At 48.1% G+C, this 25,139-nt stretch overlaps 1 protein-coding gene and 1 non-coding gene across 3 annotated transcripts in view; one reads left to right on the top strand and one right to left on the bottom strand.

Moving 5' to 3' along the window:
* The window catches only part of LOC135810266 (intraflagellar transport protein 172 homolog), a 69,286-nt gene extending 44,170 nt beyond the window's left edge, over positions 1 to 25,116 (bottom strand). For both annotated transcript variants that reach the window (XM_065323747.1, XM_065323748.1), the window contains exons 1-24: positions 24,772 to 25,116; positions 24,546 to 24,686; positions 20,951 to 21,060; positions 20,652 to 20,691; positions 19,999 to 20,070; positions 19,009 to 19,088; positions 18,251 to 18,344; positions 17,684 to 17,789; positions 16,355 to 16,466; positions 15,983 to 16,106; positions 14,603 to 14,698; positions 13,643 to 13,705; positions 12,666 to 12,764; positions 12,141 to 12,191; positions 11,741 to 11,844; positions 10,230 to 10,315; positions 5,970 to 6,034; positions 4,640 to 4,687; positions 3,893 to 3,958; positions 3,092 to 3,193; positions 2,532 to 2,668; positions 1,973 to 2,080; positions 1,275 to 1,455; positions 1 to 12 (exon numbers count right to left, since the gene is read on the bottom strand). The exon at positions 1 to 12 is cut by the window's left edge and continues 66 nt beyond it. In XM_065323747.1, the coding sequence (XP_065179819.1) occupies positions 1 to 12; positions 1,275 to 1,455; positions 1,973 to 2,080; positions 2,532 to 2,668; positions 3,092 to 3,193; positions 3,893 to 3,958; positions 4,640 to 4,687; positions 5,970 to 6,034; positions 10,230 to 10,315; positions 11,741 to 11,844; positions 12,141 to 12,191; positions 12,666 to 12,764; positions 13,643 to 13,705; positions 14,603 to 14,698; positions 15,983 to 16,106; positions 16,355 to 16,466; positions 17,684 to 17,789; positions 18,251 to 18,344; positions 19,009 to 19,088; positions 19,999 to 20,070; positions 20,652 to 20,691; positions 20,951 to 21,060; positions 24,546 to 24,686; positions 24,772 to 24,810 (2,136 nt within the window). In that variant the 5' untranslated portion in view covers positions 24,811 to 25,116. The remainder of the gene's footprint in view (positions 13 to 1,274; positions 1,456 to 1,972; positions 2,081 to 2,531; positions 2,669 to 3,091; positions 3,194 to 3,892; positions 3,959 to 4,639; positions 4,688 to 5,969; positions 6,035 to 10,229; positions 10,316 to 11,740; positions 11,845 to 12,140; positions 12,192 to 12,665; positions 12,765 to 13,642; positions 13,706 to 14,602; positions 14,699 to 15,982; positions 16,107 to 16,354; positions 16,467 to 17,683; positions 17,790 to 18,250; positions 18,345 to 19,008; positions 19,089 to 19,998; positions 20,071 to 20,651; positions 20,692 to 20,950; positions 21,061 to 24,545; positions 24,687 to 24,771) is intronic.
* Positions 7,956 to 8,028, top strand: Trnaf-gaa (transfer RNA phenylalanine (anticodon GAA)). The gene has a single exon. It is a non-coding gene; the product is annotated as a tRNA-Phe (tRNA).
* Positions 25,117 to 25,139: the final 23 nt, after the last annotated feature.

The following is a 25,139-nucleotide window of genomic DNA, read 5'->3' as shown; positions in this document are numbered from 1 at the left end:
ATCCACTCTACCCTGCACAGTAGTAGTTATAGAGACATAATCATGTCCATACACACACACACACACACACACACACACACACACACACACACACACACGCGTGCGCGCGCACACACACACACACACACACACACCACACCACACCACACCACAACACATGCATGCCAGCAGAAAGGCATGCTAACAGCAATAGCAATGTCACTGAGAGAATACAGTACAGGCACAATGCACCGTATACACAGCCCAACACAATAGCAGTCAACGTTGGCAGTAGTAATTTCCTACCAGACATCATTCTGTGTGCAACTGGGTATCAGGTACTGTAAGTCGGCGCATATTTATTTTCGGCTATTTCGGCCTGATCATATTTGGCTGAAAATTTGTTGCAGTCGAAATATTGTTTTACAAGGTTCAGTGTGAGAGTGTATACAGACAGCAGCAGTACAGGCCGAAAAATTAGTTGCAGCCAAAATGAGTTTTAGCCCTGGGAGGCCAAAATTTGAATGGGCCGAAAATTTGTCGACTCACAGTACCAGGCATCGGGTACCTGAATGCAAGTTTCCGACATAATTATGAAAACAAGCCTCATGCCGGGCATGAAAGTCAGTTGGAAAGAACCCAACACATGTTTTAAATCTCTGCGACTTGCAGCAGTGCATGTAGCATGTTGGTCAGGAGCCAAGGCCAGCTTTCTTTACCCATTGTGCAAACTCAAGCTGGATACACATCGATTTCATTCCTTGTTGCTGACCGCTTTAATGCGCTTCCCGAATCCCTTCGCACTAATCATATCCCCAATTCATTTCGCCAGGAACTTTTACATTCATTCATCTTGGGCACCCTGTAAGAATACCTTCGCATCTGTTGGGAATGCCCAAGTAAATAATAAATACAATACACTACGAAATGTCCAGGAGTCGTGAACAGCTACTGCCCCGATCACTGGCAGCAGCTTTTCAGCTGCCGCCAGAGCACATGCCTAATGCAGCTGTGTGCCAGTGGCTACCAAGTAGAGAGTAGCTTGGTGCAATGCTAGCATAGGTAGTGGATACAGTGGCCAGCAGTACTGTGTATAGCTGAGTGAGCGAGTGACTAAGAGGGTGAGTGAGTGAGTGAGTGACTGAGTGACTGAGTGAGTGAGTGAGTATATCTAGGTACTTTCCACCAGTATCATCATTGTTGTCTGAGCATTGGCTTGGCGGATAGCCATGAAACTTCCCAAGTTACAGCTTAATCGCGCCTAGCTACTGAGTAGTTCCACTGCTAACTTGTACCTGAGTGAGATATAGGTTCTCAGCCAGTTGATAGTGACCACCCATGACAGCAAGGCGTGCCTGGACATCATAGTGCTGCATGCCGTCACCACCACCCTGCTCAATGGCAGCTGCCTCGGCCGTGGCCAGCACCTTGTCAATGTACTCCACTTGGTCAATGTCGCCCATGGCCGCAAAGCAACTGAACCGCAACAGTGTGGACAGTGTGGACAGGACACGGTCGTCACGGATACGCATACGACAAGTAACCATAGCTACAGGGCATTCAAATTTAAATGTTCTGTTCACCCAATCAATGCATTGCATGACGGCTAAACAACTGAATCTCAAAGGGTGGATAGGCAAACTCAGCAAAGCACTGGCTCAACAATTTGACTAGGTCACTGGTGTTGGTTGTGTACATCACATAGGCACCAGTTGACTGTGCACCCAAGCACTCTAGCCAAGATTCTGCCTGGGCAGAGCACTACATCCTGTACACGGTTGACAAGTCGTTGGGTGAAACTTCTGGCTGGTATCTTGGGTAATACACACGTTGTGGAGAATGCGCACAGAACGGTCTACAATTTGCAGGCAATTTGGCAATAGGCACACACAGGCACAAATACATGAACAACAATCATACTGATGCCCCCCACACACACACACTCGCAATGAGTGACATACACACATTGTCATCAAGCAACACAAGAACTAACCGCCTCGCTACAGCCAATTGATGATCAGCGAAAGAGTAGTCACTGAGCTGGCGCCACATGACAATGGTCTCCGGTGACAGCTCCAGATTCTCCAAGAATGCCACCGCCCTGCCATAGGAAAAAAAGCAGATAAAAATTTGTCAAGGACTTTGCTATAATCACTTTGCACCAGGGAGACCAAAGCACCACTGGTGGTGGTGGTGGTGGTGGGGGGGGGGGCTGGAACGCTAGCGTAGTCTTGCTCCAGAGTTGCAGATAAGAGTCAAGATACCTCTGTGCCAGGGCCAAAATATGCACATGCGCTGGTGGACGCCATAGCTGGACAGGGTCGCGCTATAAAAGCTCACCACGCCACAGCTTCACATTTTTTTCATAGCCATAGATATGATAGAATGATCAGACACCGTGCATACACTGTACATACACCAAAATCTACAACTGAAGATGAGTTGACCAACAATACACCAACATACCATTGACAACGTCGCTTTCTACTTAAGCATAAAACAGAAGTAGCCGGGCCTAAGCCAGGCCAGTCACTAAGTCCCTGAAGCTGTACCTGTTATAGTCACCATCATCCATGGCTGTGCCAAACTCAATCAATCCTTCATCCAGGTCATAGGACACCGTAGTGTTACCCTCCGATACCAACACCTGTGTTTTGCCATTCTGCCTGCTCAAGTCCAGTATGTCACCCTGTTAGCAAACGCACACACACACACACACACACATGCACAGAGTATACAAAACACATATGCGATATGGCGTGAACAACACCAGAAACAGTACACAGTTATACACTGAGAGAGAGAGGGGGGTGCACTCAGAACACATGTGTCTTGAAACCCCAAAGTCAACAAACAGGATCCCATATCTGTATAGTCACGCAAGCTGACAACAAAGAGACAACAAACATTCTGGGAAGTTAGGTGTAACCAGACGAATATGTACTATCCATCTCTGTCTCTGTTTGTCTCTGTCTGTCTCGTATATCTCCGTGCCTCGCCTTTTGTCGCCGTCTTTGCCTTTGTCTGCCCCCCCCCCCCCCCCCCAACACACAAATACAAACACACAAACACACACATACCCACACACACACTATATCTACAAGTACTGTACCTTGATTTGCAACGGAGTAATCTGATCGGGTCTGTCAATGTTGTAGAGAACGCACAGTGTGGATCTGCTTTGTGCAACTACTACATCACTCTGAGGTACCCACTGCAGGTAGTGCACACGCACATACATACACCATGTACCATGTACCATACACACACACACACACACACACACACACACACACACACACACACACACACACACACACGTGTACACACACACAACACATACATTCCCATGGATCAGGTCTAGAATAGAAACAAGACGCATGTAACACCACTCGAGGAGAAAACACAGCCACTGCACTAAACAGTATCAGAAACTATACAAGCAACAATGGTGGTCCCCAGCACCAACAGAAGCAGCAGATCCCCGACTGCAAACAAGGACCAGCAGTGCTCACATCTGTCAGCCAGCGCCCCGTGGCCGCTTGACTTCTCACGGATTCCAGTGTCTGCAGCAGTACATGGCCTACACCACCACACCACTACTCAATCTGTGGACAGAACTGTTTCGTCCTTTGTGGACTCATCAGCGCAGCACAGAGGAAATGAGGCCGAACTTGATAGCAAATTTAAACTCGGATGGTGATAACTCGTAACATTTTGTCCTTTTCCTTTCTTCATCATAACTTGATAGCAATGAAAAATAAATTTTCCAAAGCCAGACTTAAACCAGGCCCGAACGTACCTTGCCAGAGTGCTCAAACTGACAAGTCAGTGAGCTCTGCATAATGCAAACAGCAAAGGCACTACCCCACATCACTACACCACTACACAACTACATCACTACACCACTAACCTGTACGTAGGTACAGTAGCTGACAACGCCGGTCTTGACTTGTGAATCCACATCATACACCCATAGCTAGTGAGACAGCACACAGCAGAACACAACAGGTAGCAAGACAGTACACAGTAGAACATAACAGTATTTATGTATTTAGACAACATCTTCTGGCTGCCTACACTTGAGTTGAGATGACGGGTGAGAGCCGACCAAGGCATGAACAGAATAACCCAACAAAGATCAATACTAGGTGTGTAGCTTCCAAGTCACAACACCATTGTTGAACGTTCCAAAGCTCATTGCAAGGAAGCCCTGGCAACGTGTCTTGAGAGCTCAATGAACAGCAGTGTTTCGTCTGAAGTACACGAGACCAAGGAGATGAGCAGCGCGCCCTCACTACATCAAGTTTACGGAACCAAAAGGTCTCGCCTCTCTTACCCCTACCGACCCCATGCAGTATAAGTTTACTAAGGGCTGGGCTACCTCTGCCTTTACCCGATACAGTTCTGTCGGGCGCCGAAAGAACGACCAGGCTAGAATTTCACCAAGCACAGCATACACGGTGACTCAACGTGCATAGGCTGTAGTACATGAAAATAAGAATGGTCTAGGCTAGGAGGCTGACCCCCCCCCCCCCCCCAGCTCTTCGGCGACCGACAGTACTGCAAGCAAAGGCGGTCTTACATTCAAAGATAGAAACATGGCATCATACATGTTGTAGGGACAGGATGCCAGAAACTAACAGTGCGGTGTTCTCACCTTCAAGCGTTTATCACGGAACAACAGCTTGGTACCGGTCTCATTCAACTGAACAAAGAGTGCATAAACCATACATGTATGCACACACACACACACACACACACACACACACACACACACCTCAGACCTCAGACCTGCCCATCGCAGAAGCGATGATAGCGAACAGCTATGTTAGACATAGCAACTTGTGCTGGGATTACACCATTCAACAGCTTGCAAGGCTGATGAATTGACAGCCACTAATTTTAGCCTGGTATCCACCACACAGCTGATTGAAGTGGCACACACACACACACACACACACACACACACACACACACACACACACACGCACACGCACATGCACACACACGCACACGCGCGCGCACACACACACACACGCACGCACACACACACACACACACACACACACACACACACACACACACACACACACACACACACTCACACACCAGCAGCAGCAGCAGCAGCAGCCAGGTACACATAGCAAACTCAAGAGTCAAGTACAGTCAGAGGGCAGTACTGGCTGCACTGTTCTACAGTCTACAGTCTTGGTACCAGTGTGAAAAGGCCAGCATATGCAGTTCAGCATGTACAGGTCAGCATGTGGCAATACAAGCTACCATGTCCACCATGCCGACGGTACTCCCAGGATAATGAGGATATCTATGCTAAAAATAAAAAAGCTAGCTACAAGCGAGGGTCCCTGGTTCGAGTCCTGGTGGTGACAGTCAATTTTTTCTTCAGACTTTTCCCGTTTGAGTCTTTCGCTCAAACTAGTCAAGATAAAAAATAAATAAGATAAAAAATGTCACGGTTCGCGTGAGACTCGGCTGTAGGCCGAGTTTTCCGCATCCGCCGTGGGAACGCCACCACCCTCTAAGGATCAATGCTAAACAACATTCTAAATTGGAATGGTCACAACATATCTCCATTGTTAGGTGTTGTTATGCACAACAAGGATTGTTGACACTGCCTCTGCTGCCTGTCGCAATCTCCAGCAACCCAGGCTACATGACGGTAACAGTGATAATGTACACGTGCAAAGACACGGGCACCAGTTCAGGCTAAGTGATGGTGATGAAAAGCCTCTTGTACAGGCAAAGCAAATGTGCCTACATATGACACAATATGGTGATGGTGGTGTTTCTTTGTGTTCCTTTCCCTTTCTTTTTCATTCTATTGAATTTCGATGTATTGCGTTCTTGCTTGCCCGTACACGAGGCTGTTCAATGGTGATGATGGTGATGGTGATGGTGGTGATGATGGTGGTGATGATGATGGTGGCGGTGGTGGTGGTGATGCAAGGCTTTTAATAGCTACGGCTTACCTCCAGCCAATCAATCTTGACATTATGACTGAGAGTAGCGACTTCGCGACATGAACTCAAGTTCACTGCACACCATGACAATACCAGACAACCAACACCATACAACACCACACAACCAACACCACACAACCAACACCACACACAACACGCAACACACCACACACAACCAACACCACACAACCAACACCACACAACCAACACCACACAACCAACACCACACAACCAACACCACACAAAGCACCACACAACCAACACCACACAACACCACACAACACCACACAACACCACACAACACCACACAACACCACACAACACCACACAACACCACACAAAGCACCACACAACCAACACCACACAACCAAACATAACATGTATCAGGTTATTCAGATCTCTGCAAGGCTGGTAACAAGGAGAATCCGGAGTGACGGGTTCGTTATCAGAACATGCTGATCAACTAAACCACTGACTGCAGGCAAAATGAATAATACAATGCCTGGACCCTACAATAGGGTACATTAGGTTGCACTGTACACATTTAATGTAGACAATGTCATGCAAACCCATGAGTGCATGCCCATCCCTGTGTGTGTCCACAAGATTGCTATTTCTGGAGGTAAACTCATTGTAATTGTAATTGTAATTGTATGCATTACCCAATCAATACAGGGTTCTAGCCAAAGGGGGGCGCAGCGCCTTCCCCCCCCCCCCCCCCTACTCTGTTCGCGCGCCCCCCTGTGTAAAATTGCCCCCCCCCCCCCCCCCCTACTCATTTTCCGATTTTCGTGTTTTTCATGCATAGATGGTTCATAAAGGCACATTTGTCTGTGGTGAAGTCAGGGATTCGCCCCATACGTTGCATTTGGCGTGGCAAGACAATCTTGGAAAGTGGAAAAATGGGATATAGGGTAACTGTTTCCCATGCCCACCCCCCTACTATTTTGACCTGGCTAGAACCCTGCAATACATACACGACATTATACTGGCTGGGGGAGGGGGGTCACCTACGATTGCGGCTGACTTGTAATTTTATTGGACAGGCTACGCAATTACAATTAGAGAGGTTCTGGAGTACAATTTTCCATGCCAAAATCCGTAGAGGCGTTGCGGATTTGTATGTGTCGTTCTCAAGTACTGTAAATATACAAAATTTCGGCGCTGCAAAATTTCGGCACTTCACGATTTTTGACATTTCGGCGGCGATTTATTTTCGGCCTGGGGTAGAAGGCATGGTATAGTGCGACAGATGCTGTGAAAAATTTCATCGGCGTTTTAATTTAGGCGTTTTGGGTCGGTGCCGAATATAGCCGAAATTAAATAGCTGCCGAAAATTTGTATATTTAGTATTATTTACAGTAGTGAACTGCTCCGGAGTACGGAATTTATGTGTTTGCCGTCATTGCCTAGGTTACGATCGCAATAACGTCACATTCCCGCGCGGCCGCGAAATGCCTCTTTGATTTGAAAATCTGTACCGAAATGAAAACTTCCTGCGGAAAATTGATGTATCTCGTATCAAAATTGTGCGCGAAAAATCGTTCTGCACTCGATGACGCAAAGCCTCCATACGAAACATGGTTCATATGAAGCCAGTCCACATGGATTATCCGTGCCGAATCGTATGAAGCACGCCTGGAAAAAAATCAGTAGCGCCTGTGCGAATTTGGGCACGGAAAATCGTACCCCGGACCTCTCCATTATCCAGATCCTGCCGTCCCAAAAAGTTACTACAGTCAGACCTCGCTTAACCGCACACGTCCGTTTTCCACGAAAATATCCGGATAGGCGAGGGAACCGGTTAACTGAACACTGTTTATGTTGGATGTATCACGTGTGCTGTAAATATGTAACCAGCTATTATCTAGCGGATGGCGAGGGATCCGGATAAAAGAGGACCGGATAAGCGAGGTCTGACTGTAACAAAGTTGGGCTCTCTCACTCGTGCACCCTCTTATACTGGTGTATATCCCAAGTGGAAGAAACCGTGCAGCCGAAATAGCTCAGTTGGGAGAGCGTTAGACTGAAGATCTAAAGGTCCCTGGTTCAATCCCGGGTTTCGGCATTCCTTTTTTTAATTTTTTTTATTTCGGAACAGAATTTTTTAGTATTTTTTTCAAACCCGGGCCCCCACCCTTTATGCAGGAATTGATTTCAATCTTCGCTACCCATGGTACCCAGGATTCTTTCCAGTCTCTCTGTCTATCCTGTTTGCTTGTCTGTTTTTCGGTATCCTTTCAGTGTTCTCTCTTTCTGAGGCTCTCCCACCTATGAGGCGATTACCTATTCTTTCTTCTTTTTCAGTTCTGATCTTATTATAACTGTTAAGGCCGATTCACAATACAACTTCTTGCGACGCGACGTGCGACTTGCGACACCTGCGATGAGCTGCGACAGCGCCACACGGCTCACAATCTTTTGCATGTTTGCGACATCCTTATGCACTACTACTACTACTACTACTATAGTAGTACTTTGAAGTAGTACTACAGTAAGACCTGGTGTAAGCGACGATTCGAGCAAGTCTCTGAGGAAGATGTTGAGAGTGTTCTTGACGAGAGAGTTCCAAAATCGACCAAGGATGCAACAAAGTTTTGGGCGGCTGTCCTCCAGAAATTCATGAGAGAGAACAGCATAGCGTGCGATTTGAAGGCTTGCTCGAAAGAAGAGTTCGCGGATGTAGTGTCTAAGTGCTATATTGGCATGCGGCGACACGATAAAAAGACGTGTCAGCGTAACAGGTATAACAACTTCCGCTCGGCTGTTCATCGCCACATGACTGATCGTGGCTTTGACATTATGAATGACGCTTGTTTCAAGAGAAGTAATCAAGTTTTCGACGGAGTTCTCAAAAAGCTCAAACGCGAAGGCCAAACGAGACCCATTGAACACAAGCAACCGATCACGCCCGAAGACATGAAAACAATTATGACCCTATTTGGCAAGACTAAGGACCCGGAAACTCTCTTGAAGCAAGTCTGGTTTTACGTTACGCTACACTTTAGCCTGAGAAGCCGACAAGTACAAGCCAAGATGCTTATCTCTGACCTGAAGCTTTGTGTGGACAGCACTGGTGAAGAGTACTGAACACTCAGTACGGACTTCACCACGAAAAACCACCAGAGTGATTCGTCCGTGATAGCAGAGTGCAAGATTCTCATCAGGTGTTCTCTATAAAGATGTACCTAAGCAAGCTGAACCCGAAGTGCGACAGGCTATTCCAACGACCCATGTTTCTTGCTAACGGGCAGAGAGCATCCATTTGGTACTTTGCGTCACCAATTGGTAAGGATAAGATAGACAACATGACGCTGGACATCAGTCAACAAACTCAGACCAGATATCGGCACACTAACCACTGTGTGAGGGCCACCCTAGTGACAACCCTGGCAGCAGAAGGCGTGGCAGACAGGAGAATCTTGGCAATCACGGTCCACAAGAACGCCCAAAGCCTCCAGTCTGACAGCCGCCCATCAGAGCAACAACAGCAGTCAATGGCGTCTTTGTTGGACAAGCTTGCCTTACCTGTGCCAACTTCGTCAGCAACTTCATAAAGAATCACCATGGTTTGTATGCATACCATCTGCTGCATCGGCAGCCTCGTCCGGTGGAGCAGTCGAGTTAAGAAGCCCTACACCTGATCTGTACTTACCGACATTTCCGAGTCTAAGTGCAGATGATGTGGATGCCATCTTCGGTGATTTCAACTGATTTGCCATTACTTCCACTACCACCAAGGCCTGCTCCAGTGGCAGTCCCAGCATATGGTCATGATGAGCTAGATGACACCCTGGCATCGTGCACTGGAGCAGAGCTGAAGGCTCTTGAAACTCCCCAATCGAAACCTGCTTCTGTTCAGCTGCCAAGAATAGATTTCACTGGTGCTAACCTTGCTGGAGCAAGCTTCTCAATCAACACCAACAGCACTAAGTGAACACTCTGCCTATCTTGTCTAAGATAGATATGAATTACTCCCCTCTCTTTTCTGCTCTTTGTACTTGAAGTAAATCAAATCCGATGTACCGACATGGTGTGACTGTTTGCTTGTTGATGTATGCGGTATGTTTGAAATACAATCAAGCATGGTACAAAGGTCTTGATGGAAAATGCGTACCCTCGTGCGTAGCCCTCGGCCATACGCACTCGGGCACTCCATGCCCTTGTGTGTACGCTCTCGGGCAAGCCCGAGAGCGTACACACGCGGGCATGAATTTTCCACCAAGCCCTTCGTACCATGCTTGATTCTATACATATCAAGTGACTTACTGATGGAGATAGTCTTCCAGTCCACCAGATACGCCATGAACTTCATGTCACCCTGGTGACGCACTGCTCGCTCATTCAACCTCACACTGCCAGAACACACATACACGCACGCACGCACACACGCACGCACACACACACACACACACACACACATCTCAGACCTGCCCATCGCGGAAGCGATGATAGTGAACAGCTATGTTAGACATAGCAACTTGTGCTGGGATTACACCATTCAACAGCTTGCAAGGCTGATGAATTGACCGCCACTAATGTTAGCCTGGTATCCACCACACAGCTGATTGAAGTGACTTTTTTCTGGCCAGTGAATCCCTATTTTTCATTTTTCCATTTTTTCTACACTCACACACCACACCACATACTCTGGCATACACTGGCTGTTGGTAACCACCCAGGAGAATGAAAGAAAAGTCAGGAAGAGTCCGGGAAAGAGAAGAAAGACGTGTGTGACCACACACACACACACACACACACACACACACGCACACACACGCACACACACGCACGCACACACGCAGTCACGCACGCACACACACACACACACACACACCAGTCTCTAGCCCTCCGAAATCACTAGAAAACACCTTGAATTTGAAATGCGTCATGCTCTGGATACCGGAAGGCAGTGGAACTCTCCTCTGAAACCTGTGCAGCTGAGTTCCTCGTACCGTTAGTCTACAGACTCGACACATTTTCAGCGCGTTCAAATTTCAGCCTCCGAGGGCTAAAGCACATTTCGGCCGCACTAAAATGTTTAGCCTGTACTGCGGCTGCCTGTATACACTGTCACACTGAACCTTACAAACCAAAATCTCAGCTGCAACAAATGTTAGGTGTCAATAGACCAGGCCGAATATAGCCAAAAAAATATATATATATATACGCCGCTTTGTGGTGTTGAGCACTATCAAGCACTCTGGGTACATCCTTCGGTATATATACGCCGAATATTTGTTGTGTTCAACCTTCCTCTATACAGAGGCACAGCCAGCAGCAAGTTTTTACAATACTAGTACATGCCAAATCAATCACTGCTTCAATGCCACACTGCAAACCACTGCCAGTGATCTAACCATCGAACAGAGACGGCCACGTTCATAGCCGCTTTAGTTGTCTGAGGTACCCGGGTTCTATACACATACATACACATCCTAATACTTCATGTTTAACATATGATACGGTTTTAGGACTTATGAAGTAGAACAAGAATAGGTAGGACTTGCATTTGCCTGGATTCGAATATGAAGCAGGACCACCGTATTTCCCCGAATATAAGTCGCACCTTTCTACACTTACTGACTTAGCTTCAGGGCCAATAAAGGGGGTGCTGCGACTTACAATCGAGCATGACTTACCACTGAAATGAATATAATTATCAGAACGATATTACATGGACCTGGAAATAGGGGTGCGACTTACAATCGAGTGCTACTTACAATCGGGGAAATATGGTAGCTCGAAATCATGGTACAGTTCAACACATTGAAGCTCACCTGACAAGGTGTGGGTTGATAAGCTCAGTACGAACAGCACACAGGATCTCATTGGAGCCATACTCCAGTAGCATCAGCTCTCCAGCATTGAAGATCATACACACCTGGACATGGCAAGACGGGACAGAGAAAGACAGAGAACGAGAAGGATGGGAGACACGCACAGAGGAAGATAGAGAGAGAGAGGGGGGAAGAGACAGGCGACACATAGAGACAAATAGAAAAATAAGGTCCACTAGATGCTGTTGACATCCAGACCTCAAATTCCTAGAGCTCAACTGAATAAGCAATACTCACCATCTAGCATACAGAGAACACACATGCAACATGCTACACAAAAAAAGATAGCAAAAAAATATATGAAAAGGTGTCGCATACATTGGACTTCTACAAGCCTCACCTTCTCTGTCTCAAAGTAGAACTTCTCACTGCCAGTTGAGTTGAAGGGAATCTACAGCAACAGAAACGCGGATGTGCGTGTGCATACACGAAAGATCATGTGAGTGAGTGAGTGAGTGAGTAGTCAGACTCCAGCTGGAGCTTCAGTGAACTCCAACAGCAGTTCCATGCAGCTAAGTGGCCCTCGTAGCACATACCAGGCTGGTCGCAAGTACACCGTTGGCCTGATGCTGAGCCAGACACGCAATGTGCAACAGTTCAGTGCATAGTACCCTGGATACAACATACATGTACTACAGGCTTCACGGAAACGTATTTCATTGCGAAGAGCTGCTGTTAGGAACAGCTGTTAGGATCTACTGACCTGATGAGTGAAAAGAAGAGCCTTATCAATAATGTACATGATTTCTTTAGGGAGGAGAAGCGTGTAGGCTATGCTGCGTCAATGTTCTGTACCATATCCAGCAGGACAGAACTCGGAGAGAACTCTGCGGAAAGAACGGGTACCCACAGGCTGTGCACCTACCTCACTGTTTTTCTGTTCCTCCATGTCACCGACGATCAGAGTGGACGGCGTGTAGGCAACAATGTAACGATCCCCTCCCATGATTTGAATACGATCCAACTGCACATGCAAGTACAAATACACACACGCATACGCACACCCACCCACACAAATACGCGTACACATACACACAAGCATGCATATACATACGCGCACACAGACAGACATGCACGCGCATGCACAATGAGCTTTGAATTACACCTTGATAACTTTGAATTATCACCAGGAATCCCACACATTTCGTATTGGAGCTGATACTGTGATCGTGGAGAGACTGGGGACTTCCTAAAAGGTTAGATGCACATGCTCAGTTCATGGTTCTAAGCATCAGACATTCAGGCACGCCCCCCCCCCCCCCCCAAATGTCAACCTAGGTTCAGCATGCACATAATGACCATGAATGGCATGCACCAGCCGGCGGCCAGACATCCTACACATATGCGGCAGTGCACCCCCCCCCCCCCCCCCCCCCCAAAGGGGGGACCAGCTACACCACTGGTCACATTGATATGTGGATATGTGAGGATGTTGCGGGGGGGGGGGGGGACTGCACCTGTACCCCATGGTACTGCACCTGTACCCCATGGGACTGCACCTGTACCCCATGGGACTGCACCTGTACCCCATGGGACTGCACCTGTACCCCATGGGACTACACCTGTACCCCATGGGACTGCACCTGTACCCCATGGGACTACACCTGTACCCCATGGGACTGCACCTGTACCCCATGGGACTGCACCTGTACGGTACCCATGGTACTGCACCTGTACGGTACCCATGGGACTGCACCTGTACCCCATGGTACTGCACATGTACCCCATGGGACTGCACATGTACCCCATGGGACTGCACCTGTGCCCCATGGGACTGCACCTGTGCCCCATGGGACTGCACCTGTACCCCATGGGACTGCACCTGTACCCCATGGTACTTACAGCGCTATCAGTCAGTGACTGTAGTATCACTCTGGCACCAGTTGATAGCCTCTTCACAATCACCTACAGTGCAAAACAGTGCAAACAATGCAAAAAATGCAAACATGAGGACACGGTGAAAACGGTGAAGAACCCATGTCCACAACAACAAAAAACACTGGTGCGTGGATGGTCTTTCCTATCATGTCCAGAGTATCATGCTAACAATGTGATACAAAATAGTATGTCCACCCCCGCCACCACCACTGTACGGACACACGCAGCAGCCCCCCCACCCCCACACACACACATATACACACAAACACAAACCCTCGCCGGTAGTGGCTGTACGCCCCCAGGTCGGCTACACAGCCAATCATCTCCGCATGGCCAATATGAGTACCATGGGAGGACGCATCTCTAGCTCTATGAATCACATCTGTTTGTTTCAGCTACACATTCCTCTAACAACAGATATGACAGCTAGCATAGTAGTCTTCATTAGAGAAGAAGAACAGTTTAGGAGAAAGACTCTAGGAGGAGCATACGAGGATTGCTCAGTACTACGTCCACATAATCAATTGCACACTGAACATTCCCTGAACACTGGCATTGGTAAAAAAAAAAAGAACTGGCATGGCCTGGGCCGTACTGTACCCGCCATACCAGTAGTGCTGACCCTGCACAGTATACTGTACAAACACAGGAACACCAGGGGCGTACCCGGGGGGTTCGAGGGGTGCAGGCGAACACCCCCCCCCCCCTCCAGATTCTCATCTCGCACTGCACGTGCATACGCATAGAGTACCGATATCGTGATATCTATGCGCCGCAGTTACATGCATGCCGATGTAACCCCCCTCTGAAGAACCCTGTGTACGCCCCTAAACACTAGTAGTAGCGCTGACCCTGCACAGTAGTATACTGTACAAACACAAGAACACGAGTAGTAGTTCCAGCTCTGGTTGTAGTTGTTCTTACCTGACTGACACCGACATAGGTCAGCTCAAACTTGTTCTTGTAGATAGTACGGCGTAGACAGCAGTCATACAGCTCCACTGCGCCACACAGCGAGCCCTAAACAATGACAACAACAACCACAACAACAATATCTCTTATTGGCCACTGGATATCGTGAGAATAAAGATTTGAAACAATAACAACAACAACAACAACAATAAATAAATAATAATATTCGCGGGATCCGCGTTAGCATCACTTGAATGTTCAGAAACACACAAGATATAGCCTTCGCTTCCACAACACCAACACGTGAGAATAAAGATGGGAAACAACAACAACCGGTTACAGCAATGGCAGCAGCAACAATAAGTTTTTTTAAAACGACAACGCCGATGCTAGCAGCAGCAGCAGCAGCGGCAGCAGGAACAGGAATACCATTGCACATCCATACAAGTTGCTGTGAACCTGTCTCACACGCAATTCAAATAGCTCTCATTCTCTACATCCTCCTCAGCTCATAAGTTGAACCGCCGATCTTGCCAAAAACGTATCCTCGGTTTCTTTGACATGACTGCCAAGAGGACCAGAGGATCACAGTATGTACGAAATGCATCTCAAGCACTCTGCCCAACACAACCTATAAACACATACCAATGCAAGCACACTGCCCCCCCCCCCCCCCCCCCCCAACACAACCTATAAACACATACCAATGCAAGCACACTGCCCCCCCCAACACAACCTATAAACACATACCAATGCAAGCACACTGCCCCCCCCCCCCCCCCCACACAACCTATAAACACATAGCAATGCAAGCACACTGCCCCCCCCCCCCCCCCCCCCCAACACAACATAGACAACACATAGCAATGCAAGCACACTGCCCCCCCCCCCCCCCCCCCCCCCACACAACCTATAAACACATAGCAATGCAAGCACACTGCCCCCCCCCCCCCCCCAACACAACATAGACAACACATAGCAATGCAAGCACACTGCCCCCCCCCCCCCCCCCCCACACACAACCTATAAACACATAGCAATGCAAGCACACTGCCCCCCCCCCCCCCCCCCCCCCCAACACAACATAGAAAACACATACCAATGCAAGCACACTGCCCCCCCCCCCCCCCACACAACCTATAAACACATAGCAATGCAAGCACACTGCCCCCCCCCCACCCCCCCCCCCCCCCCAACACAACCTATAAACACATACCAATGCAAGCACACTGCCCCCCCCCCCCCCCTCCCCCAACACAACCTATAAACACATACCAATGCAAGCACACTGCCCCCCCCCCCCCCCCCCCCCCAACACAACCTATAAACACATACCAATGCAAGCACACTGCCCCCCCCCCCCCCCCCCAACACAACATAGAAAACACATACCAATGCAAGGCGTGATCCATCAGCTCTGAACGACATGCACGTGACCGTATAGAGATTCTCCACTTCCTTAGCCTTAGCCTCCTCCCACATCTGTGGACCGGCTTTCCAACCTAACACACGCAAGCTGACAGAACGGTATACAAAGGCACAAACAAACATAGATGTACACACATCCCAATACGCGTGCAAGTACAAGACGACCATCACATGAACTGCATTCAGCCGAAAAACTTCACATGCAGAATAACTTCACATGCAGAAGTACACACCACGCACACAAACACACTAGGTACCATGTAAATCCACACACACCCACACCCACACACCCCCACACCCACACATACACGCACACACATACACACACATCCTTACCGGTTGAAGCTTCCAAACACCACCGTCTGTCCATTAGGGCTGGTGGCAGCACAGGAGAACTCACGTTCGCCGCTGCCGTCACGACTGTAGTCAAAATTCTGCAACACACGGCCTTCACAGCAACAGAACACACACACCACACGCACACACAAACACACACACACATGCATGGACGCATGCATGCATGCATGCATGCATGCACACACATGCACACACACGCACACACACACACACACGCACACACACACACACACACACACACACACACACACACACACACGGGTCAAAAATAGCGGCAGGATTGATCCCACCCATAGTTCAAAGTTCTATGCTATAGTGGATAACCGTCAGTCGGAAAAGTGTGTCACAACTCTGCCTCTCACATAGGGCTTCTCTGGTTGTCTTATGGATCTGCACATGCCACACAGCTTACCCACCATACATATAAAGCTTACAACTGCATGTACTACAACACAATAGACTGCAACTAGCAGTACATGTACTACAGTCCATTCAGAAAAAAAGATGGACCCTGCAGCTCTGGTGAGCTCCTGTATTTGGCGATTTTTCGTGATTTCATCATACACAGTGCTGCTAGATTTGAAATTTGAAAAAGGGTCCAAAAAGGATACCTGAACTGGGGTTCGAACCACACAATGCACTGTTGCAGGCGGGGTCAAACGGCCTGGATTTTTATGGTTTTCCCAATTCAGTGCTTTCGGGGCAAAACCTGGCCGAAATCTTATTCTTGTTATGGCTCGCTTTTTGGATAAAAAAACTTCAGAAACATAATTGGAAGAGGATTCCATAGGGGATTGCAGAAAAAATTCTAAAAAAACTAAAGTTTGACCCATTTTTGGCCAAAAGCTAGAAGTCCATCTTTTTCTGAATGGACTGTAGCACAACTAATGGGCGCGCAATCAACTTTGCGAATAACGACCCTAGATCGGGCAGGAGAGAAGTGCCATTAATCACGAGTTATCAATGTTCATGAGGTTCAAAGTATGCAGGCAAATGGTCGCTAGGCCTGAAGATTGTGTCGTTTCGTGTTTTTATTCGTGAGTTGTTATACCTAAGGTTGACTGTACAAGCAAGGATGCATTAGAGAGGAGGGGTGGTGGTGGTGGTGGTTGTGGCGGCGTTTTTGTGGTTGCTGCTGCTGTTGTTGGCGGTGGTGGTGGTGGTGGTGGTGGTGATGATGGTGGTGGTAGTGGCGATGTATTGGTGGTGGTGTTCGTGTTAGTGGTGGTGGTGGTGGTGGTGGTGGTGTTAGTGTTGTTAGTGGTGGTGGCGGTGGTGTGTCTGAATGTGTGCTGTGTGTTCCCTTACCATCCATATCATAAACAATGAGCTTGCTGTCACAGCCGCCAGCAAGCACGCAGTTGGACGCGAAGGAGAGAGCGTAGGGCGGGCATGTGTGCGTCAGAACACGGCCCTGAACACGGCATAGCAACACAAATAACACACACAGCTCAGACGTGGCTCACTGAATGAATACAGCAAGCACGGGGCTGGGCGTAATGGTGAGCCAATTCTGCAATACCCTCCTCGGGTAGGTTGTACCCTCCCTTGAGAACAACAACGTTAGATCATATCCCAAGACGTCCTTGACTACAACAGCGATAGCACCAGCAGATGCAGTGGCCACAACAAAAAGGACAATGCCGACGACAACAACAATATGGTTACACCAACTACCTCAGTTGTCACTGGTCTTCGTGGCTTTAGAACAAGAGAAGAGCAACAGCAGCAGCAGCAGCAACAGTAACAGCAGCAACAGCAGCAACAGCAGCAACAGCAGCAACAGTAGCAATAGCAGCAGCAATAGCAGCAGCAGCAACAACAGCAGCAACAACAGCAGCAGTAATAGCAGCAACAATAGCAGCAGCAACTTACAGCACTATGTCCTGCACCACCACCGGAACTGTCGAACATGTAGCGATGGATAGAGCCATCAGCATGGCCAGTCAGGATGGATTCACCGTTTGAGCTGCGCACACATGCACACAAACAAATTACAAAATAAACAAAGGAAAACATGCATTACAAGCGTGAACATGGACACACGTCCAGATTGATACCCCCCAACCCCCCCCCCCCCCCCCCCACACACACACACATGGGCACCCGTCCGCATTGATACCCCCCCCCCCCCCACACACACACATGGGCACCCGTCCGCATTGATACCCCCCCCCCCCCCACAGTGGACATGTGCAGACCGGACTGTTAGTAAATGTATTGCCAAAGTCTGTGCACTGCGAGCTACGGACGACTCCTGCCGCAAGCGCGCCAGTGCATCGGGAGCTGTTGCCGCTGCTGCTGCAGAACTTCGTCAATCCAGTGTTTTGTGCTTCAACTGCAATAAGGTGGGACACGTCCAGCGCAACTGTCCGTACCGCCGCCAGCAGAAGGGCGGACGGCAGCAGGAGCCGTGAGAAGCAGCACCATACGTCCAAGGAGCAGAGACCGCTTATGTGCTTCTTTTGTGATCAAGAGCGCGATATGAAGAGGGACTGTCGGTTGCGCCACAAGTTCCACGCCCGCGTTTGCAACGGTTGTCGGTTGTAGTGCATACCAAGGGTTGGATGCAGGGGTGGTTAGGATAGTTCAGTAACAATTCAGTAACAAGAGTGACTATGTACAATACTAACCTTGCCACAATGGAGCACACATAGGACTTGGTGTTGTAGAGCGTGTAGGACTTGTTACGGCTCAGATCACCAACACGTACCTAACCACACAAACCGCCAACAACACCATCATCAAAACACATAGGTTTCCATTCCTAGCATCTTTTCTACACGATTACTTTTATGCATTGTTTTCTTTCTTTTCGTGTTGTGCTCTAATCCTTCATGGTGGCACATTGAATTGTATTTTGTTTGCCCGTAACACACATGCCGGAACCAGACATTATGCTGATGGCGGCAATACCACCAATAGGCACCGCAGAAGGAGATGCACAGCAATATACAATGTACACTCATATCGCTCTCTTATCCGGACCTCGACGTTACGGGTACCTCGGTCTACTGGGTACCCTGTGGGCTAGTTTTAGTGGAAATATTACTACTCTTTTGCTAATTTGTTGTGGAAATCGTAATCTCAAATGCCAGATCTTTGACACTTCCCCGTCGAAACGTATGTGATTCAGAGTTTTGGACATTTCCCAGTCATGGGCAATGCCCAGTCCCGGACAGTCCACATAAGAGAGGCATGCGTGTAGTCAGAGAGTTGACCGCCACCCCAGAACAAAATCAACAGTCGTCCTAAACTAAAGACAAGCATGACACACTACGGTTTCAAGAGCCTGAAGAAATTAAAAAAATTGAATAGTGAACAGAAGATTATGATGACACATGACACACTATAATGGTTTGAACACCCTGGAGCATGAAAAAAGCTGAATAGTGAACACATGATTATGAAAGGGCGTGTCCACTGCCGGAGACAGGTCCTATGTGACCAATGTGCTAATAGTAATACCGATATCACAGCACCAGCCACCCTTGAAGATGATGGCAAAACAATACTGGACAAAGAGCACAAGGGACTGACTTGCAGAATTGCTTCATGTATGCATTCCCCTCCACAGTATTCCGCTATCACAACAGAAGCCTTTTTAAAGGCTGGCTACTAACCTTTCCCTCCATCAGACCAAAGAAGACAAAGTTCTGCTGCTGTGCTGGCCATATCAGGCACGTCACGGGACTCTGCATGTTTGTGTGAACATGGAGCATAGCAGCATGCATGGACACAACCACTCAACACAAAGGAAACGGTGTTCTGATGGTGGTCGGTGGACATGCAACAAGCATTCACAACATGCACGTGAACCGTGTTTGCAAACACACCTTACATACAGTTCTCAGTCATCAAACACTACTGATTGCATGATATGGCCAGTGATTGCATAATCAGTAGTGCACAGTTGCAGCCAACTTCAACCTAAACCAAGGGCAGCTGTGCTAGTCCTGTGGTGATGCCCATGGTTGTACATGCACAACGTCTGCATTGATTCTCACACGGAGCACAGCAGGGGAGTATTGCAAGTATCTACTCGGCTGCTGCCTTGGACCAGAGAACGTTGGTTTACTCTTCAGCAACTACACACATGCCATGCACCCTGCATAGGGAAAACCAGGGATGTCGTCGGTAAAGAGAAACAATGCATTCTATGATTCTGCAGCAATGCATTCAATTTCGGGAGGGAGTGTGTAGGGGGCATTTTCACCCTGCTCAGTGTGCTCACAGCACAAAGTGGTACACGACTACTGATTGCACATGTACTCACAGACTGGGAAAACTTGTGAATGAGTGCCTTCTTCTCGCCCCTGAACAAGAACACAGCAACAGCAGCAACAAAACGAAACAATGGTCCTTGGTGACATACAGTACTGTCGGGTAGCGCCGAAGGACAGAGAGCAGGAGAACGACCAGGCTCGAATTTCACCAAGCCCAGCATACCATTGTATACACGGTGACTCAACTGCGCATAGACGGCAGCACCTGGAAATAAGAACGGCCTAGGCTAGCAGCAGCAGCAGCAGCAGCGCAACAACTAATATCAACACGCCAGCTACATGGACTTACCATGCATCACCAATACGATACACAAACACGCAGTTGTCTGTTTGCCCAGTGGCAAGACAATTTGATGCCGGGTTGAAAGCAATGCCTTGGATTTGGAAGACTTTGCAGTTCTGAATGGCAGCAGAGCAACAACAAGACGTGGGCACACACGCACACACACGCATGCACGCACGCACACACACACACACACACACACACACACACACACACACACATGTGCAAACGATTAATGAAATAACGGAGATAATGTGCATCGGTTGACAAAGGACGTGTGTGTCGCTGCTTTTTCCTGGCCGGTGTCAACCACAGGTTAAGGAGGATGGCTACAGCAATGGGCAGATTATCTTGGAAGCCACTGCAGTACGAGTATCATCAACTGAATGCAATCTCTCACAAAAAATTTCTTCGGAACTGCATTTCCGTAAATCAGGAACTTCTTTTAAAAAAGCAGTGATGTTTTATTAATTCCGCGCGGAGTTGCAATTTCCACAGTTTGCTGTTCGCTAAAAACGCACACAGTACTAACTGCTTGTGAAATGTGCAACTGCACTTGAACAGGTACACAAAAGGCATAACGGGCTACCTGTGTTTCACATGTTTGTAGCGTGCAATAGGTCTTAAAGCCACATCCATACACGGTACAAAACTGCACATAAGTCGCTCATACTTCAATGCTGCCAATGACTACACTCAGTCCCAGTACATACTGGTAAATATATTCCTGGCCTCAGCAAGAGCAAGATGTAGAGTGGGAAACTGATGTTAAGTCATTGCCATCAGTGTACTCCAATCTTGGCACATTTCCAGATTTGATAACCGCAATCAGTAATACAAGCTGGATCGACATTTGTGTACACTGTATTCATGTATTGTAAAACTGTGGAGACAATGTGCAATAAAACGATGAAAATGTGAAGAAATTGTGTAGAGAAAGAAAGGGATTCAAACAAGTTTTCGTACAACACTCATCAGGAATCTTCGTTGTACTAAAGGACACTGAAAACAAAATTAACTATTATAGAAAATCTAAGTTAGAGAAATAACACTAAGAACAACAGCAGTGAAATTTACAAGTGTGAATTTTAACAATGAAAGCGAGAGCAATAACGAATGTGTGTACTAACACTAAACTTGCAACTGAAAAGTGAACAAAGAAGAGAAAGAAAGAAGGAAGGACAAAGTGATAACAAATAACAGCAGTACATTACACCTAGAACATTAACGGCCAAGCTTGGCCGCACCAAACATGACACTTTACTTGAACAATTTCAACCCAATTATACTATCTTTCTGTACACACAAATTAGGCTTATACAGACGCTGACAGATGGCTTCCAAAACCGTTAACTGTAGTCCATAACCATGACGACCACGGCACAATACAGTGAATGAAGAGTCGGAATACGAATTGCAACAATCAGGACTAGCCAACAGATGATTGTACACTGAAGACTTGCTACCACGAAACCTACGCACAACACTAACATTCTCACCGGCACTTTCACGATCACTACAATCGTCGCTCTCCGACTCATTGCTCCCTTCACCGTCTGTCCCATCATCTGCTTCCTCTGCGCTCTCTCTGTTATCCCGCCTGACATGGTCCATTGAACGGGACTCCGCCGTCACCCTGCTCTCACGTCCCTCCTTACGCCCTTGTCCGTTGAGTGCGTAGTTTCTGTTGTAGTTGGCTGTTGATCGTCTTGGTCTTTCAATAATGGGCTTGGATGGTGGATTAGTTGTGGTTGCTGTAGATTGCATTGTTGGTGATGGTGTGGGAGCTGCTAATACGCAAGGTGAGTCTTTTTGGGTTGGCAATTGTAGTGTCAATGCCCCTGCCGGTGTTGCTCGCGGTCTGTCACTGGCAAGCTCCACCGCCGCAAGAGCCGACAGCGGAGGATCAGGAGGAGGCAGTGGGACCGGGACCGCAAGCGGCACCACCCCAGCCAAAGCCGCCGGGGGCACTGACGAAGGAACCACCGACGGCAGGAGCAAAGGCGGCGACACAAACCGGCCCGATGAGCCACCACGCCCACCCTCCTCCACCACCGCCACCAGCGACGGCGGAGCAAGCACAGTCTGTGAGCCAGGATCCGCAAGTTGTGTAGGTAACGGTTGTTTTCTAGGTCGCCCTCGCTTCGGTCTTTGTTGTATACATGAATACAGCGTACACAAATGTCGATCCAGCTTGTATTACTGATTGCGGTTATCAAATTGTTGTCTCCTCGCCGTTTGTTCAAATTTCCAGATTTTTTATTTTTATTTTATATACGAAAGTCCACTATATTCCCGAATATGTGCGAGAAGTGGTGGCGGGGCCAGGCTGCTCTGCCGACCTCAAAGGTCTCGGCGTCTACGCAAACAAAGCGCGCCAGATCTCGGGCTGAAAGTAAATTAGTTTCACGGACCTCAAGTTCCACGTTCAGCATGTGAAAGTTTGAAAAAGTAGAGGTGAAAGTGTGATTCTTGTGGCTGAACTTGGCTTCCTTTTAAAGAGTGCACTGCTTTCTAAGGCCCTAATCACACTGCGTTCAAAAGTCGCGTTTGCGTCTGCGTTTTCTTCGGTTTTTGACGGTCGCCTAGGAAATGCCATCACGTGACGTTATCGCCAGCGCGTTGGTTTCCAGACGCACAGCCGCAGACGCAGACCAGGGGGGGGGGGGGAGGGTGGTAGTCAAAACCGAATCGCATAAACGCAGATCGGACTTTCTTTATCGCAGCACTTCCTGCATTGTTTTTGAGTGTTTTCAAGTGATTCTCAAGTGTGCTTTTCAAATCTTCATTTCCATCTAGTTGCTGAGGCTGGCGAGGGTACTTCTACTACATGACATTGTACTGATTGATTGATTTTGGATTCGCGAGGCATGGAGCTGATGCGAGCTCGTGGCTGAGGTTGCGCTGACTAGTTGGCGACGGCTAGCCTAGCTGGACGATGTGCCTCAACAACGGAACCGCCACCCCAACACAGGCAACGCAACGGCTGCAGTCTTCCCATCGACTCCCATTCCCCCAGCACCACTGACAAAGGACATGGAGCAGAAACAGAACACTTCTCGATCTCAGGAAAATAATTAATTCAACATCCACGGCCACCTGGAGATCGATTCCCCACATTTTTGTATTTTCCCGCGAGCACAGATTTTGACGCAAACGCTGAAAATCACAAGTATAGTATGATATCACGTCTTGCGTTTTCCAGTCTCAAACGCAAACGCAGACGCAAATGCGACTCAAACAAACGCAGTGTGATAACGGCCTAAACAAACTTTGAGAGCATGTACAAGTATGAATGCAGGTCAATCAGGCATCTTATAAGTGAATTAATTATTTTGACACTGCCATCCGCATGTGGTGCCATTCAGCATGTGCGAAGCTGTGGACTCAGCACCCTGCTGCTACACTTCAATGCTACACGTCAATGCTACATTTCAATGCTACACTTCAATGCTACACTTCAACGGGAATGCGAATACCGGCAGCAAGTATCGGTGTGTGGATGAGGCCTAGCTAGATAGCGCTATGAAAGTTTATAGCATTGTACAGCATGGATGTTGCCATTTTCACACAAAATAGTTGAAATGAAGAGAGGAAGTACCTTGTCTGAGGCCTTGGCAGATATCTTATCTCTTCGCTCTCCATTCTCATCGAACAAAACAATTGTCTTCTTGTTCAGAACCACTGCAAGCTTGAGATTGTTCGGTGACCAAGCAAGGCAAGTTATTCGTGCTGCTCCAGCCTACAAACATGTGTTACAAAACAGGAATCAGGCGTACTGCTAACACACAACCCGAAAACAAATTTATATCCACAGCACTACACACCTGAGCTTCAAGCAGCGTGTTCAGATGTCGTAAATTCATTACGGCCGTCTCTTCCCTGTCTCCTCATGCAGCGAGGAGAACCAGGCACAGCTCTGTCAAAAACTATGAAACTGCGTAGCGTGCCCTGGTACAAACTCGTACGATGGCTCCCAAAATACTGTTTGTTGACGACAGGAACACGAATTGAAGAAGGAGAAAAGCCTACTCCTACCGACAGCCTTTCTTCGCCACGATAAATCGAACTTATCGCCTTCTTCACACAGGGTGAAGCCAAGGCGTAGGTCGGGCCAGGGGGCAAAGCCAAAACACTAAAACTCCAACATGCAGCCTGTCATCAGTCCACCATGCACGGATATAGCTTCTTGCTA

This window comes from Sycon ciliatum, chromosome 2 (assembly GCF_964019385.1).
Source record: "Sycon ciliatum chromosome 2, ocSycCili1.1, whole genome shotgun sequence".
Lineage (NCBI taxonomy): Eukaryota > Metazoa > Porifera > Calcarea > Leucosolenida > Sycettidae > Sycon > Sycon ciliatum.
This window is presented reverse-complemented; position numbering and strand designations above follow the sequence as displayed.